The 18,708-nt window shown below is 48.2% G+C and overlaps 1 protein-coding gene across 2 annotated transcripts in view; it reads left to right on the top strand.

Moving 5' to 3' along the window:
* Window positions 1-18,708, top strand: part of SMOC2 (SPARC related modular calcium binding 2) — a 213,262-nt gene that overhangs the window by 77,711 nt on the left and 116,843 nt on the right. For both annotated transcript variants that reach the window (XM_025383441.1, XM_025383440.1), the window contains exons 3-4: window positions 4,678-4,784; window positions 5,969-6,068. In XM_025383441.1, the coding sequence (XP_025239226.1) occupies window positions 4,678-4,784; window positions 5,969-6,068 (207 nt within the window). The remainder of the gene's footprint in view (window positions 1-4,677; window positions 4,785-5,968; window positions 6,069-18,708) is intronic.

Raw genomic sequence — 18,708 nt, 5'->3', positions numbered from 1 at the left:
GAATAGCTGGGATTACAGGTGCTTGCCACCAAGCCTGGCTAATCTTTGTATTTTTAGTAGAGACGGGGTTTCACCAAGATGGCCAGGCTGGTCTCGAACTCCTGACCTCAGGTGATCCACCCGCCTTGGCCTCCCAAGATGCTGAGATTACAGGCGTGAGCCACTGCGCCGGGTCTCCATGACACATCTTGATACATAAACAAGCTTGCGATCTGATTGTAGCCAATTTTATTTTGTAAGTGAGAGAGAAAATATCATCAAACAGGTAGAAATAAATTGCTCCCACAATTAACTACCATTAACCAAAAATTCATCAAAATATTTCTGTTAGGGCTAGGCGTGGGGGCTCATGCCTATAATCCCAGCATTCTGGGAGGTGGGAGGATTGCTTGACACCAGGAGTTCAAAAGAAGCCTGGGCAACAAATCAAGACCCCATCTCTACAAAAATTAAAAAATTAGCCAATCAGGGTGGTGCCTCTCTTCCCAGCTACTGGGGAGGCTGAGGTGAGAGGATTGCTTGAGCTCAGAAGGTTGAGGCTGCAGTGAGCTGTGATGGCACCACTGCACTCCAGCCTAGCTGACAGAGACGCTGTCTCTAAAACAAAACAAAACCTGTTGTTAGTGATGCCTTGCTAAGCAACAATGAATTGTTTATTTATAACATCCCGGCTCTGCAGGTAGGAGCAAAAATTTTCTAAAAATATATGACAAAATTCACATCAGAAAGTTTTTCTTTGGTCTAGTAAAAAGAGACTACATTCTTCAATTAGATTAACAATTTTATTTAATTAAAGTATTAATATTATAATTTCCAGCTGAGTTTTTTTTTTAGGTAGATATTTATTATAGTAATATAATACTATGAGCCAAAGTACTATGAAACCATTTCATCCCAGTCAGGTGGTTACATCAGTTTAAAAAAGACAAAATAAATTCTGGGTGGATAGGGGAATGGAAACACTTGTCTCTGTTGGCTGGACATACAATGGTTTAGCACTGTGGCAGACGGCAGGCACTCCCTCCGTAAGTTAAACGCAGAACTGCCATGTGAACCATCATTTCTACTTTCTACCCAAAAGACTTGAAAACAAGCGTTCAAACAAAAATTTACATCTGAATGTTTATAACAGCATTATTTACAATAGCCAAAAGATCCTAAGTGTTCATCCATGAGTGAATGAATAAACAAAATATGGTCCATCCCTACAATAGAATATTGTTCAGCCATAAAAAGGAACATAGCTCTGAAACATGCTATAACATACCTAAGCCTTGACAACATCACGCTAAGTGAAGGAAGCCAGACACAGAAGGATACCTCATGTATGACTACATTGATGCATCATCTCTGGTGTAGACATACATGAACATACGTACATGAACTTTGAAATCATCATGCCAGGTGAAGGAGGCCAGACACAGAAGGATACCTCGTGTGTGATTACATTGACAGGAAATGCCCAGAATAGGCAAATTTGTAGAGACAGGAGGTAGATGGATAGTTCTAGGGGTTGCGGTGAGGGGAAAATGGGAAATGGCAGCTTAAGAGGCACAGAGTTTTCTTTTGTGAATGAGGAGAATGTTCTGGAACTAGGCCGACATGGTGGTTGCCCAACACTGTGAATGTGCTAAATGCCACTGAATTGTTCACTTTAAAATGGATAAGATGGTAAATTTTATGTTATGTGTAGTCGTACAGTAATTCTTTTTTTTGAGACAGAGTCTTGCTCTGTAACCCAGGCTGGAGGGCAGTGGCATGATCTCGGCTCACTGCAACCTCCGCCTCCTGGGTTCAAGCGATTCTCCTTCCTCAGGCTCCCAAGTAGCTGGGAACACAGGCACCTGCCACCACGCCCGGCTAATTTTTTTTTCTTTTTTTTGTATTTTTAGTAGAGACGGAGTTTCACCATATTAGCCAGGATGGTCTCGATCTCCTGGCCTCGTGATGCACTCACCTCAGCCTCCCAAAGGGTTGGGATTACAGGCGTGAGCCACCGTGCCCAGCCGTCATACAATAATTTAAAAAATTATGTTACTTGTGTTCTACGGATTTAATAATCAAACCATTAAACATAAAGTGTTCAGAGTGGAATCTCAACAAGGCCATTACACAGATAGGGCTCTGCTTAATTTTTAACTCAGCAAAGAATCATACAGAGTAAAAATACATTAAGGTGAGACATTTATCATCATCTGTAAAAAAGGTTTCCAGGGGACAGTGTTGAAGCACCCTATTCCATTCTTTCAAAGCGATTAAAAAGTTGGAAAGTTGGAAACAGCATAATGTTGAGGGTGTGTTTAATATTTTGATGTTTACAAAGAGGGGCATTTAATTCAGTCTAAGATGTGTCTGTATCAAGCATATATTGGCTTAGAGTGATATTGAGAACACACGGAGGCCATGACTATTTCTGAGTGCTCATTCCCTGGCGATTTTGTGCCTCTCGATAGAATGGACCTTATCAGATGCTATTCGGGCTCTTCTCGGTAGTAAAGATCTTGAACCTGATTTAACATGAGATATCCAGAATAAGGAATAGCAAATCTGTGGAATAAGCCGCAACCCTGTAGCAGTTTTACTTCGTAAGATGACTGCAGGTTTATTTTGAGTGATGATGTATGTGGGCCCTGTAATTTCATGCTAAGTCTTAATTGTTTCCTATGACTAAATAGTTTGCCATAGGCTAGACATAAACTTGGAATTTAATATTCTATTAAATCCAAGAGCTGCAGATTTCAGAACTATCTGACCAGTGGCAAATGTGAAGTCTTTAAAAGAAGTCCACGCCAAGAATGGAGCCCACAAGGAGTTTGGAAAACTTAGCTTTCTTGGCATGTTCCATGATGGCTCAAATATTAGAACTAATTTATAGCTCCATCTGTACCTCATGGAGACCTCGCAAGCTGGAACTCATATCACTTTTCCTTTTTAGACAGTCAAAACCACAGGTTATACTAAAAAACGAGGACAGAAGTCCAGCAAAGCAGTGATTTCTCCTCAGCTAAAACACAGACTGCATTAAAACCACATGTTGCTGAGTGCTGGCTGGCCAGGCCAGACTTTAGAATAAGGCTGAAGGCACGAAGCTGGGATGGATGGAGGAGCGTTTGCTCAGATGTGTAGGCCCTTAATGCTCCATGCAGCATGTGGCCGGTGGTTCTGCAAAAGCCAGAGAGGAGTCACATAAAGGCCCTGGAGCTTTGTCAGAGGCAGAGCCTGTAGGAGTCCGCTGTGATGGGTGGAGCCCAGGGTTGGTAATCAGATCGCATTTTGCCATAGCCAGAACTTTAACCACTAGGGAGTCAAAAAGTCACCATCTGAAGACGGAAAGAACAACATTTGAAGAAGCGTCCTCGGAGTTGAGAGGGCCTTTGTGCTCTCTCAAGATGTAGGCACTTGTGATTTAAATCTGGAAATACTTTTAAAAAAGGAAAGCCATTTTTTCAAGTTTTAAAATTCAAATGAGCTATATTGTGTGATGATTCCAAGAAGTAAAGCGTGCATGTGTGTTCTGCTTCAGGGGCAGGCAGCCCATGGCAGCCATCATGGTGTCTTCTCCTGTGGTGGGAGGCTGTTCTTAGGATCTGCTTCCGGGGCAGGTGGCCCATGGCAGCCATGATGGCGTCTTCTCCTGTGGTGGGAGGCTGTTCTTAGGAGAAGCCTTTTCCCCCTGGGGGCACCAAAAGGCGGGCCTGGTTGATGCTGGGCTCACAGCTTTTACTCCCTGAGCTGGAAGGCTGAGAGTAGCTTCAGTAAGCAACCGACTTTGTGGTCCTCACGTGTCTTAACCTGGCCCTGATTGTGCAGGTTAGCGAGAAACAAGGCCTGTTCGTGGCACACACGGATCCTGCATTAATGCTTTTCAAGTCTCTGGAAGTCTAAAGATTTTTCCAGTTTTGCTCTCCTTGGGGTGTCTTCTTAAGTAGTAGCAGCGACATTGCGCCTTCTGTGAAATCTCAGTGTTGTTGGGACGGTGGGATGTAGAGCATCTGGGGCAGAGGACGAGGCTTTCTAAGAAAACCCAACCCTTTTATCCACGTGACGGTTGGATTTCCATGTGAAGGTGGAAGAGGCAGGACGGGAAACAGAAAAGGGACGAGCCAAGTTCTCCTCTCAGGCTGGTCTCAGTGGGATGGCGCCCTGGGCTGCAGCTGTGGTTGGAAGTCCCACCCCGTGCATCCTAAGACCCCCGCCCCTCAGTCAGTTCCCTTTGGTCTGTTTTTAACGGTGACATCTAGCCCTGCCCACCCTCTGCATCTGGACTTGATCCTGGTGTGTTCAGGTGGACGTCCTTAAATCTGAGGACAGCCTGCCTGCGTCCCACCGGACAGCTGGCATTTCCCCATTTTCAGGAAGCAGGGGCCACCTGTTCCCCAGGGATAAGCTATGAGGCCTTCCTGGGCCTCAGTGTTCCTCCTCACTCAGTGTGGAGAATGGTCCTGCCCTTCCCGCCCCTGGGCCTTGCATCAGATAGGACCAGGACGGCGTGTGACAGGCATCTGCCCTTCTTCTGGGGCTCCCTTTGCTGAGAGCTGAGCTGCCTGCGAAGCCCCTTCCAGCCTCCAGGTCCTCAGCCCTCCTGCCTGACTCATGCCTTCGCATTTTTCAACGTTCCTATCTGTTCCATCTTCTTCCCATTGCATAACCGCTCCTCTGCCCTGTTCTTCCCTACAGACGTGTCCAGGTGTGTGGCCGAAAGGAAGTACACCCAGGAGCAAGCCCGGAAGGAGTTTCAGCAAGTGTTCATTCCTGAGTGCAACGACGACGGCACCTACAGTCAGGTTACCAGCCTTGCTTGGGAGGTTCTGCACCTGGGCAATTAGGGAGAGTGATGTGGAGTGGGTGTGGGGAGAAGGCAGGTGAGGGGGAGCCAAACAGAAGAAGCAGCAGGTTTGTTCTCTGGGGAAATCAGCCTTCTGCATTTTAGAAGTTAATTCATGATGAGCCTACTTGACATAAATAGACACATAAATGAAGTGTGTGTTTATTTCTTAGTTGGTGCAGGCATTTATATCATTGCTGCTGTCATTCACACTTTCATGACTATGAGTTTAGCACAGGAAGCTTCCTTAGTGAGGCCAATTAGACCATGCTAACCTGGCTTGCAGCTTACAATTTAATCTTAGTTTGATTTTAATTACGGGGAGCACACACTAAAAGTCGTGTCTGTGCCAAGAGTGAGCTCCGGGATCATTCATTCCAACCTGACGGGCCCACAGACATGGAGCTGAGCCAAGTCAAATTCCTGTTGTCAGCCAAAGGCACTGCTGAGAAAGTCACCCAGCTCTCCGTTTTGAGTGTGTCAGTGCTGTTATTCCTTATTAAGGAAAAACAAAGTGCTAACATGCAATGCTAACTCACACAGGGGCAGAGAGAACAGCCTGGGTTCTGCACTTTGACATGCCTGTGGCCCATTGGGTGATGATGTGAGTTCTGTGTGTTTACATCATCATTTGGCCTTTGAGAGACAATGAGGGAGAGAACAAGAGAGAGACAGAAAGAGAGAGAGAGGAACTGGAGCTGAAGGAACTGGCTGCTCTGACTGTGGTTGCAAGGGGAGTGGGCGATGCAGGCTGCAGAGTGAACACTAAAGAGGCCGAGGTTGCTCTCCTGGCTCTGCAGTGGAGAGCTCCTGACCTTCCCGGGCCTCAGTTTCCCCATTCATAAGATAAGGGCTGGGGCTCCATCTGGAAGGTGGTGAGGATTAGTGACTTCACAGGTAATGTGTCCAGCACACACTAGCAGTCAGTAAAGTGCTGATTTGGGCCCCTTTTGTCTTTAAAACCCTGGGGTGAAGACTTGCACCCTTTCTTTACCGAGGACTCCAATGCAGCCACAGAAGTAGCTCTGGGTATCCCACGACCCCTGCCTGAGCCAGTGCCGCAGAAAGCAGAGTGGGCCTCGCAGCCGTGAGGCGCTGTGCTGCGGGCCTGGGAGGGCTCACCTGTCCTGTGCTCTCTCGCAGGTCCAGTGTCACAGCTACACGGGATACTGCTGGTGCGTCACGCCCAACGGGAGGCCCATCAGCGGCACCGCCGTGGCCCACAAGACGCCCCGGTGCCCGGGTAGGTCTGACGTGCCTTTCCAAGTGGAAAGCTTTAAGGGAATTGGTTTGCTGTGTCTTCTAATCATCTTCCCTGGGTTCACTTATAATTCAAAGGGAAATCCAGTTTGGGTGACATCGTGAGCCACAGTGGGAATAGATCTCATCACTGACAAAGCCTACATTTTAGGGAGCCCTTGTTTTTAAGAGGGGAAGGGCGAAGCTATGTGAATGTATGCATATGACTGGAGGTCAGCTTGCTAAAGGAAGACAGCCCTGCATCTGATCATGATGGGTTATGATGATTCAGGTCCCTTAATTGTTTAAAATAACCACAAGGACTTGGAGTCACCAGTGGAAATGACCAAATGTTTTCTTTGGCCAAAAAAGTGAAAATTGCTAGTTTTGTATGTACGTGTTTTCAAAGAAAAATGGTTCTTTCTTCATAAGTCAATTTCAAAATGGTTTGTATTATTTTATTACTCGTAAGAGGGTTTGATGTACTAAAAGTAATAAAATTAGGAGTTTAAAAATCTGTAAAATATTCTCTTTCCCATGAGTTCTTTTTTTTTTTTTTTGCCAACCATGCTGTAAATGATTTATATCATTTTTATTTGAAAATAATCTGCAGCCCAAGTTTGATTAATCTGTGGGGCAGACTTATCAGACCATCTATGAAGAAATGCTGTGATCTAGCCCTCCAGATTCCTGGATCATATGTGTTAAGACAGTCAAAACACATCATTATATAGCGATAATAAACTACAAAATGTCTCTCCCTGTTTTTCATGTACAATCTTGAAACATTGACATTTAGAGTTTACCTTTAGATTTTTTTCCTATTTAAGGGACAGGTATTTTTTAATCTGGAATTCTGTTTGTTATTCAGATATTTTTCAAGCTTCCTGAGCCATGGCCCTGGCCAGAACTCATGACCTCTGTGGGTTCCATGAGAATGAAGGTGTCCACAGTCAGCAATGACAGAAGTTTCCAGTGACTGGCCATGGGGATGCACAATGTGGAATTAAAATATGTTTATTTGTAAAACTTTATTTGTAAAAACTTCTTCTCCAGAGCCTAAATAGTGCTGGAAATATATCTTTAGTTGAGCTAACATGTATATCTAACAGTTCTGTTGCAAACTCATGGAGGAAATGAAACAGAAAAACATCACCAAGATTAACTGGGTCTGTGCGTGTCCCTCTTTCACTTTGAGAGACACTTGCATGTCCTATTTCCTTCATCCACAAGCAGCATTTTGAGGTGAGCCTTGTTTTACAAAGGAGAAAGCAGTAGGGGGTAGGGGCATCTATTTATGTTGTTTTAGTGATATCACCTGATAATTAAGGAGGGTCCCAAATAACTTTCTTAGAAAACATGTGCAAACTTGGCTGAATTTTGTACAATCTGCAAATAGTGGCTTCAGTGTACCGTTTACTCCCGTTGTTGCTTCCAACTAGGTCTCAGTAACCTTTCACTGTATAGAAATATTCCTTTTGTTTTAACTGCCTATGTGGAATGTTTGGTCCAAGGAATGGACTGGGGAAGAGAGTAGACGGGCCTTTGTATATAGAAGTCTGGTGTTTATTGGGTAGCACATGCGCTGGGCAGGAAGCCAGGCATGTGAGAGGAAAAGCTTCAACGCTGAGGGGCAGTTTTCCTGGGGAGATCATGCTGTCTGGGAGGGGCAATGTTTCCACGTCGGGGCAGGGTTCCGCTGGCTGCACCCTTGGACCTGGCATAGCCAGCGTCGTTCTACCCCTGGTTCACCTGATCGGTGCAACTAGTATATTCCACAGGTCTACAGAGTTATGGAAAAACTCTCTTAATCCCCAGCTGTGTTCCAGGCTTCCCCTCCGCACCCATGTGGGCACGGGGGAGCCAGTGTCGTGCGGTGGTCACTTTGGAAGCTTTATGGAGTCATGGCAAATTATGGAGAGAATTTTGAAACCGAAGGGAGAATTATGGGGGAGAGAGGTGTTGGGTATACTTACCCCCCAAACACAAAGGATTTATCATCAGTGTTTGCATACTGCAATTTAACTTCTTCCTGGAAGTTAACAGAGCCCTCACAAATGATGCAGAGAAGCAGAAAAGTGGGCCTCACCTGTGAGATCGTGGTCAATTGCGCAGACCACAGCTGGGCAGCGTCTTGATCTGTAGGCACCAGGGAGCTGACCCTCTGGGCACACCCTCGGGGGTTCACGGAGAAGTCAGCACATACACAGAATGGCTAATCTGCAGTATCCACTGTCTGTATGTGGCAGGAGTACTTTTCACCAAGTTTACTAAAATTGGGTAAATTTCAGTATGTTTTCTGCCCTCAAGTTTATACCGAGGTTACCATAGAAGTAGACTCTATAAAAATTTGAAAATCAGACAACGAGATTTAAAAGGAGCAGTAGATAGGAGCTGTTTTTCAGAAAGTGCATGTTTGTGTGTTCATGAATAATACATGCAAACGTACCCTGAGGCCAGCCACAGTGGAGGGAAACGGAGGTCCACTGACTGGCATGATTCCTGGAGAGTGGAGAAAGTCCTTGCCCCAAAGCCTCCCAGCTCTTCAATTGTCTCAGAATGATCTTTAATAGGAAATGGATTCCTTTATTTCATAATTATGTATTCTTAAAGCCATGAATGCAAAATACCTAAATTCCTATTAATCCATAAATTCCTATTAATCAAATAATATAATGAGGCAACCCAGCAGAAAAATGGCCAAAAGTCTTGAGCAGGTGGCATTTTATTTATAAAGGAAAAAATCCTAATGACCAGTAAAGGCAGGAAAAGGTGCATAGGATCTTCAGTCCCAGGGAACTACAAATTAAAGTCACAAAGTCACAGTGCAACTCCCCTCCACACCCACTGGTCTGGCAGAAATGAAGAAGCACGATTCTATAACTTGCTGGTGAGGACAGAGCTGTGGGTGTGGTGGGAACTGGTACTGCCCTTTGCAACATCAGTTTGCCCCTTTGCATGTGGGTGATTAAGATCCCAGCTCTTCCATTCTGGGAGGGAACCCAGGAGAAATGCATTCACCTGTCTCGAAGGAGACCTGGGAGGGCATTCTCAGCAGTGTTCACATAAGAACCAAAGCCTAGAAACAGATCTATGTCCGTTGGTGTCTGACTAGGTGAACACTGCGATTTGCTTGGTTCGTCCTATAGAGCAGTGAGCACTGATGAAAAGGTCCAGTGCCTTCCTCAACGGTGCTGTGTGCTAATGTCCTCCTGAGTCCACGGAGCCCCACACAGAGGCACCCCAACCACAAATCCTCCCACAACTGAGAGTCAGAAAACTCAGCTCCAGCTCTGAGGGATGCGTCCAGGGGTGACCGACCACGAAGAACAGCAGAGAGCGATGGCCACACACACAGGGCGATGGTTGCTAGCATGCGGTGGAGGGCAGGGGGGTTAATTTTGTGACTGTAGACAGGGCTGACCTGGGGAGTCCTTTTCCTGCCCTGGAAAATGTCTTCACAGGTTTTGGTTGATAATAATTCATGACGTGTATATTTATCTTTTGTGCACTTTTCTGTATGGGTGTCAATATTTCAGGAATTTAAAATGTTAAAACATGCGATGCCACTGAAAGAGATAACGCAGGCTGAATTCTCCCCACATGTACACATTTCTCTAGCGTCCTTCCCTGAGGATGTTTATAGGGGGAATGGGACCAGATGCTTCGGAGCTGGTAGAAGGAGAAGATAGGAAAAGACATATCCCTGAGCCTGAGGGAGGGCTGGGAAGGAAAGACCTAGGGGAGATTTGGGGAACAGGAAAATTAAGGTTTGCCTCTGGGGATGCTCTGGAGAGCTGGAGAGAGCGGGCTGGGCATTGCGGCCCCCCACTTGGCCACGCAGAAGCGCCAGCCATGGGCTCACACTCGCCAGGGCTGAACACTGGGTTCCTCATAGCAGCCTAAGCTACAGGGGTTAAAACGACTCTTTTACAGGCAAGAAAACTTTCCAAGGTCTCTGTGCTTGGAAGTGGCAGAGCTAGGATGTAAATCTACATCTTTGTCTCCATAACCCATGTTTCTCCCCCAGATACCAAAGTATCAAAATTCTTGGGGCCTTGAATTCCTATTTACACTTGGCTGGAAGTCGGGCATAGGAGAAGGTGGGCAGAGATGGTCAAGGGCTCTGGAGAGTGGGGTGAGGTTGATGGCAAATGGTGTGGTGCCTTGGATGTGGCAAGGACAAGAAGGCAGCTCTCGGAGACGTATCCAAGTCCACTTCTCATTCTGTGCTGCCGAGAGCACTTGTTTCTTGCTCACAGTTTAGAGATGTATGTGCTTCTCAGAGCCCTGCTGATGTCAACCTGTGGGTCTGTAGATGGCTTTAGGGCAGGTGTTTCTTGCTCACATTTAGAGAAGTATGCACTCCCCTGCTGATGTCAACCTGCGGGGTCTGTATATGGCTTTATGGCAGGTGTTTCTTGGTTGTGGTTTAGAGATGTATGCAGTCCTCAGAGCCCTGCTGATGTCAACCTGCAGGGTCTGTAGATGGCTTTACAGCAGGTGTTTCTTGATCGTGGTTTAGAGATGTATGCAGTCCTCAGAGCTCTGCTGATGTTGACCTGCGGGGTCTGTAGATGGCTTTATGCTCAGGGAGTGCCTTCCTGCTCCAGTGTTCAAGGAAGGGACAGTAAAGGGCAGGGTGCGCACTACCTAACAAGTCCCTCGTGTCCTTTTCCTGGGATCAGGGGCCGGCTCCACGTGTCTCCTGAGAGACAAAGTTGATTCTTATTTCTTCTGTAGGGATTTTCTTTTTGTTTCTTTCTTTACTTCCCCATCCGCCCCCACCCACACCGCCCCCGCAAAGATTTGAAGCCTAACATTGCTGGGGGCAGGATTAGAGGTTGAAAACAAAGGCCTTTTTGCCAAGAAAGGGTGTTTGCAGCCCATTCTCTAATATTTGGAAATAGTTTCAGGTTTTTAATCTCATCTCTCCTCTGTGACTGTGCACCCTGACCAAGAGCTGGTTCCCGGCGTGAGTACAAAGTGGGTTAAGATATTGTAAGCTGAACCTACATGCAAGAATTTTTAGTATTACAATATTCAAAGAATCTTCATATATAACTTGGAGTTACGTGTTTGAAGGAAGCCACAGGTTTCAAGTTAGAGAAGATGGATAGACACAGCCCATGTGCAGTAGCTGGTGCCCATCTCGAGACCCCCAGCCCACCCCTGCCTTCTAAAGCAGGGACCACGCCTCGTACCCTGCAGCTATAGGCCTGTCCCCATAGAGTGGACATCTTCCTGTTCCACCTGACACAGCTGTGTCTGGCGTAGGCGTCCTTTCCTGTAGCATGGGGAAGAAGACATCTGTTTCTTCCTGTTTATTTCCTAACAAACTCTATAACATGCAAATTTATAATTTGGTTTTAATTACTAAAGTCTGTGTGATACCTGTGACAGGCAGGAGTAGGTCAGTGTCCTTCTCTAGGATTTTCCTGTCTGGGGTCTGAATTTCCTCCCTTCTCTAGGAGTTTCCTGTGTGCGGTCTGAATTTCCTCCCTTCTCTAGGCGTTTCCTCTNCTCTAGGAGTTTCCTGTGTGCGGTCTGAATTTCCTCCCTTCTCTAGGCGTTTCCTCTCTGGGTCTGAATTTCCTCCCTTCTCTAGGCGTTTCCTGTCTGCGGTCTGAATTTCCTCCCTTCTCTAGGCGCTTCCTCTCTGCGGTCTGAATTTCCTCCCTTCTCTAGGCGCTTCCTCTCTGCGGTCTGAATTTCCTCCCTTCTCTAGGCATTTCCTCTCTGTGGTCTGAACATGACTATGCACTCGTCTTCACTGTGGATGCTTATCCCAGAGATTTCTAAATCTGGCTTTGGGGAAGGCCCTGTTATAAACGACGGATGATCTTGGATTCGCATGAATCACTTTCAGTACATGATATACATTGATTTAACTATGACTTCTGCATTTTTCTGCAAGGCCTAAAGTCTTGTCCTCCATCTGAATTGGTGTAATTCCATATTTGGAGGAGTATCCTAAAAGACTTCAGAAAAAAAATACACTTCATAAGCCAAAGCTAACTGAATTTTTAATTTTTCACATGAATTTCCCTGGCACTAAGTTAAGGACCCTACATAGCTGAGGGACTTGAAAGGATCACCCAGAATAATTAAATTTCCAAATCCTGAGATCAGCAAGGCAGCTGCGTTTGGTCTCCAACATCTCTGAAGCACTTCCTGGTAGAAATCATTCAGGGCCAGTGTGCAGTGGCTCTGCTTGACCTGGAGAGCTTGTGCCTCGGAGGGAGTCCAGCTTGCTGTTTGTCTCCACCTCAAAACAGCTTTTTCTTTAGCCTTCATAGGTCTTTTCTTGAAAAGTGAAAGTTATTAAAGTAAAATATTTCAATACTATTGAAAGAAATGTAAAAGAAAATGTAAAAACAAACAACCTTAAGGAGAAGTAGGAAATGCACTGAAAATTGAAGCCTCTTTCTAGATGGTCGTGAAAACAATGAGAGGTGGTCACTTCAGGAATCAAGCTGCAATATCAGATGTAAATCTGAATTTTATCAATTAAAAATACTTGTAGGCAGGGAGTGGTGGCTCGTGCTTGTAATCACAGCATTATGGGAGGCTGAGGCAGGGGGATCACTTGAGCCCAGGAGTTTGAGACCAGCCTGTGCAACAAAAGTGAGACCCCCCCACCGTCTCTACAAAAAATAAAAATTAAAACATTTAAAACAATTAAAAACTTGTGATTTTTTTTCAGAGAAAAATATGTTACATTTACTCGGTAACACGTAAATTTATAACACCTTTTATAGTGTCGAGGACATTTATTTTACATCCATGATGAGATAAAATAGTAATTTGATAAAGCCAACACAGGATTTGTAAAATTTTCAATGAAAGATTCAGATTAAATTCTGAAAGTGTTCAAATGATACTGAATTTAAAAACATAATAATAAGTAAAATGTTAAAGAAAAAGACCACGGGGTGTAGGTTTAGTCTGACAAGCGGCCTCAGGCCGGCTGAAGAGTGGGAGGTCCCTGCGTCTGCCAGGACCTGGACGGGAAGTCAGGTTCCCCTGCATCCCGCCCTGGTCCTTCCCTGGCTGACGACTCCTGAAGCTCCCATCTGGGCCCAGCCTTTCCTCTGCTTCAATTTTCTTTCTAAAATTGGACTTAGTGTTGAGTTATTCACAGCTATTCTATCTGATAGACAATATTTTGGGGTCACTTTTTCTATTCAGGAAAAGTACTTACTACTTTTAACCTCAGGAAAAAGTACTTTCTGGTGTCTAATACTTGTGTTTTTATTATAATCTGCACCTCTGTTGTACTTTAGTGTACGTTTAATTTGGCAGCTAATTTGTACTGGAACCTCACATGAGTTGAGAAGAGTATCCTGTAAAACAGCCCTTTACTGCACCTCATCTACAAGTGGCTTTTGTCTTGTATTCTCTGATACTTCATAAAATGTTGCCAAAGAAATCAGGAGGTCTTTGGAAGCAAATGACCCCAATCTGTATAGCTCTATTTAAAGAATAATGGTTGTGTGCTTCTAGAGAATTTATTTATTTATTTATTTGAGATAGAGTCTTGCTGTGTCCCCCAGGCTGGAGTGCAGTGGCGCGATCTCAGCTCACTGCAACCTCCGCCTCCTGGGTTCAAGCAATTCTCCTGCCTCAGCCTCCTGAGTAGCTGGGACTACAGGCACCCGCCACCACGCCCAGCTAATTTTTTGTATTTTTAGTAGAGACGGGGTTTCACCGTGTTAGCCAGGATGGTCTCAATCTCCTGACCTTGTGATCCGCCCGCCTCAGCCTCCCAAAGTGCTGGGATTACAGGCGTGAGCCACCGCCCCCAGCTTCCAGAGATATTTTATGTATATAAAAACAAGTATATTATTTTTTCTTCTAATTATTTTTGGACAAATGCTAATTATTTTCCAGCACCTTTTTTCACTATATGCAGCCACAACAGTTAAATATTGGAAAGATTTATGAAGCTGTTAAAATGTCGTGTGGCCCTTTAGCAAGAGTGATACAGCTGTACTCAGACATTTTTCTCCTGCCTTTGAATCAGGTTCTCAACTCAGACATCAGTAAATTCAGAACATTCCTTTTATCAGATGCACCTCAAATCAGGAATCCCAACTGTTTAAAGGCAGAATCACTAGGATAGAAAAAGACCCGCGAAGCGTAAAAGCCGGTGCCACAAAGTCCAGCGAAACTCTCCTCCAGGTCCGTGAATAACATAAAGGTTCACTGAGCAAAATCAAATGGTTTTCGTTTGGTTTCTTCACCCACAGAAATATCGAAGTGGCAAAACTGAGGTTGAGCTGGAGATGAGGGTGGCAGGTGGGAGGCAGTGCCGCCGGGGGGATGGAAGGGAGACACAGGAGCAGTGACAATGATCCTGGGGACACATGAGGAATAATTATGCAGCAGTGACGCAGCTTCACAGGCACAGGGGCCCAGCCGTTCTGTCTGGATTCTGGCTCGAATTTTCACATGTGCCAGCCTCACTCAGAAGGCCTGATGAGCCCAGGCTCGGCTGGCTCCTGGAGTTTCTGGCCTGGCAGGTCTGCCGTGTGGCCAAAGTTTGCTTTCCGCCGAGTTTCCAGGCAGCGCTGGTGCTCGTGGCTGGCCCCACACTCCAAGTCCTGAGGTGAGGTAAGGGGCCTCACTCCAAAGGAACACAGGCCCACAGGGCAGCCATCCATGACTATCTCATTACAGGATCCTAGGACGGTCACAGGGCCAGTGGGGGAGTCTATGGCTGCCAACGCCCCTCCTGACCCTAGGTGAGGGATGTCTTGACCGCTTGGGGTTCTGGCCTGGCCATGCAGCTCAAGGCTGAGACGGAGAAAGAGTACTCGGGAGCAGTGCCTTCAGAGGCTGATGGGAGCTGGCGGGTGAGGAGGTGGGTGGGTCCAAGGGCATGGTGTCTGTGACTCTGAATGTCCCACATGGGCCAGGGGGTGAAGCTCAGCCTCAAGGTGACCCAGGGCCTCCCTGGAATGAGGCAGGAAGGAGGTCCTATCGCTTCCAGTCATGTTGTCTTGAGGATTATTTGACCACGGGCACTCAGGAAAATGGAAAATAGGTGATATTCCTCCTGTGCAAATTGCTTCTCCACTAAGCCTCCCCCTGGGCTCAGTGTAGAGAGAGGGGAGATGAGGTGGGAGGAGCTAAGGGCAGTGTGGACCTGGGCTGCGCTGTCCCCGGCGGTACTGTGGACCTGGGCGGCGCCGTCCCCGCTCCAGAATACCCCCAGGGAGTGCGTGCAAGTCCTGCTTGGCCCCAGTCTGTGGCAGCGGTGAGGCTTAGGGGTAGGTCCCGGTGAATCAGATAGAGCAGAGGCATTCCCTGAGTTCTGGCAGCCGGACTGCAGAGGACAGCTGCTGTGTGTCTGAATCCTGGGGTATAAACCCTGGCAGGGTCGGGGCTCCTGCCAGTGTCAGGACAAGAGTGAACATGATGGCTGCAGCTCTCAGGGTGCAGGGGAGATGAGCCCGTGGTCACCTCACTCAGCCGGCCAGTGCTAGGATTCTGGCTCATGCCAAGGAGACCCCGACTGGTCCACAGGCCTTGTCTATTTCTTAGCTGAAAGCGGGTCCTATCTAGGGAGAGCAGCGTCCATCCTAATACAGCACTCTGCAAGCCGTGAGAAGCACTTGCTTCACTGAAAGCTGGTCCTATTTAGGGAGAGCAGTGTCTATCCTAATACAGCATACTGCAGGCTGTGAGAAGCACGTTCTGTTCTTCGCTAGGACTCATCCCAGGAGGCTGAGTGGCTGGTTGGCTTCTCACAGGCCTAGAGCCCTTAAGAACACAGGACAGCTGCCCTGGGGCCGAGAGCCATGTGCCCTGGGTCCTCTGGGAGGACGCCCTCCCTGCCACGGCCAGTCTGTTGCAATCTAAGGAGTGCAGAGGAGTCTCAGGCGGCTGGAGCCCACAGGGTGGATGGATGTGGTTCTGTCAGCATGAAGGGGAAAGGGCCTGGCCTGGAGGTCACCTTCCCTGCCCTCAGAGGGGCACCTGGGGACAGCCCTCCCCAGCCCACCTGTGCGACATGGCAGGGAAGCCCAGAGGCACTTCCTCACCCTGGAATCTGGGGAGTGGGGTGAGCCCCGCTGGAATGTGGGGAGTGGGGTGACCCCCGCTGGAATGTGGGGAGTGGGGTAACCGCTGCTGGAATCTGGGGGAGTGGGGTAACTGCTGCTGGAATCTGGGGGAGTGGGGTGACCCCCGCTGGAATGTGGGGAGTGGGGTGACCCCCGCTGGAATGTGGGGAGTGCAGTGGCCCCTGCTGGAATGTGGGGAGTGGGGTGACCCCTGCTGGAATCTGGGGAGTGGGGTGAGCCCCGCTGGAATGTGGGGAGTGCAGTGGCCCCTGCTGGAATGTGGGGAGTGGGGGGACCCCTGCTGGAATCTGGGTAGTTGGGTGACCGCTGCTGGAATCCGGGGATTGGAGTGACCCCTGCTGAAATGTGGGGGCGTGGGGTGACCCCTGCAGAAGCAGGTGTTTTGGTGCAGATAAAAGGCCCTTTAGAGGAGAGGGCTGCTGACCATGTCCTCAGCAGCAAAGATGAGCCCAGGGTCAGATTTTCTGTTGTCCCATCCCAGGTGGTGTAGGGACGCCGGCAGTCAACCCAGGAGAACCGCCAGGGGACGGAGCTGCTTCCTCCCTTCGCTTTGGGCAGTGCTCAGTAACCGTGGCTGGTGCTCCCTGACACTGACGGGACCTGGACGGTCACACAAAATACCTGCATGTCCCCTCTCGCTCTTCACGCTGACTGAAGCATGAGATTGCAAAAAATATAGATGGCTTCTCTCTTTCCTCCCTGGATTTTATATATCCTTAGATCAAAAAACTTAAAACGTATTTATAAACATGAAAGTCACTGTGTGTAGAAAACCATTTCTTGTCTAGCCAGAGAGGCACCTGCTTGAGCTGTCTCTGACAGAGAATCCCCACGGGGCTGGCTGGCTTTCAGGAACTCCGACTCCAAGGGTATCTCCATGACAGTGCCCAGACGGCTCTGTCCCACTGCACCATTTCACACACCACTCTGTTCCACCCTTCTCACCACCCCCTGGCCTGTTCATAACTGGGAAGGGTCCTGAGACCAAATCATGGATCTGATGCCAACCAGAGCCCACAAGCTTCACAGTTCACAGAGGTGGACACTGTGCATGGTGTCCGGGTCCCAGGACAGCGGACTCAGGCCCTCTATACCATCTCCAACAGGCTCCAGCCTGAGAGAGCCCTGCCAGGTGGGCACGTCCAGTGGGGACAGAACGCTCCTAACAGGTGGGGCTTGCAGGGGGCACTTCCAGCGTCTGGAGCAGCGGCATGTCCCTGTGGTGGTGGACGGGCTGTGTGCTGCTCTCTGCCAGCCTGTGTGTGGTCTCCTGGACTCTCCCTTCTTTTCTGGCCTGTGCCTACTCACCCCTTCACTCTTTCTCAGAGAGGCCTTTCTGCTCAAAGCCAGCTCTCCTGAAGGCTACAAAAGCAGGCCTGGATCCTGGCTCTGCCGCTTCCTAAGTGGCCCTGGGCCAGTTACTTACCCCTTTGGTCTCACTTTCCTCATCTGTGTAACAGGCACAATGGCAGTCCCACCTCGCAGGGCTGGCATCTACATTAAATGACTTCAAGTCTGTGAAGGACATAGCAGGGATTGGCGCACAGTAAGAGCTACATAGACATCAGCTGTGTACACAGTTGCAATAGACATTGCTTGAGTACATTCTGTTTAATGCCCACCTCCCCAAAGTGGACTAAAGCGTGTAGTGCTGCGTCCCTGCCATTGTTTGCCTGTGGACACATGACGGGTGTGTATGAGGGGGTGAGCCCAGGAATGAATGAACGCACGTAAGGTGATGGCGGCGAGGGCCTGAGGGCTGCAGGCCAGTTGGTGCCCTCCTAGAGGCTGCTGTGTTTTGCGTGGCTTGGTCTGAGTGGGGAGCATTGCCCTTCTGGAGGGGACCTTCCCCCAGCTGCATGTCCAGCAGAGCACATGGAAGGGCAGCTTCCGCTGGCACACACAGCACATCTTTGGTGAACGTTCGTCGTGCACTTCGGTGTGTGGGTTGCTCTCCTAGGTCCATTCAGCTGTGCTTGGTGGGTTTTCACCACACTGCCCACTCCACAGATGAGGAAACAGAGGTTTCGCGTGGTGAAGGTGCCTGGCCAGGGGCACGGAGCTAGGAGGGAGGGACGTCTGTTCTGCTGCCCACGCCCTGTCTTCTCCCTGCAGCGCCACATCCTCAGAAATTGGCACCCTCTTTCCTGTCACCCTCCTGTTGTCCCGATGAGAGGATGGGAGGGCAGGAACCTTGAGAAAAGCCGGGTAGCACGGAGACGCCATCTAGACCAGAGGATGCAGCCCTTGCTGTTCCCTTTTCTTTTTCTCTCGCCTCCCTCATCTGATGCTGTAAACCTGCCCCCGGGATGCGAAGTTCTCAGAAGGGGTGAGCCATAGGCTTGTTTAACTGCTCTGAAGGAGGACTCCCCGCAGGGAGCCGCCCCCTCACCCCTCTCACGTCTGTGCCACAGACCTCCCTCTCCTCACTCACGTGTGAAGGGCGTCCGGAAGGAGCTTGTGTAAACCACTGGCTCCATCAGCAAAACACCATTCCCTCCACTGGGCTGTTCTGGCAACACGTTGTTAAGGCTGAGAGCAGCTGGATTTGAA

The sequence above is a fragment of the Theropithecus gelada genome, chromosome 4 (genome assembly GCF_003255815.1).
Source record: "Theropithecus gelada isolate Dixy chromosome 4, Tgel_1.0, whole genome shotgun sequence".
Lineage (NCBI taxonomy): Eukaryota > Metazoa > Chordata > Mammalia > Primates > Cercopithecidae > Theropithecus > Theropithecus gelada.
The sequence above is the reverse complement of the archived record's forward strand: the minus strand, read 5'-3'. Positions and strand labels throughout refer to the sequence as shown.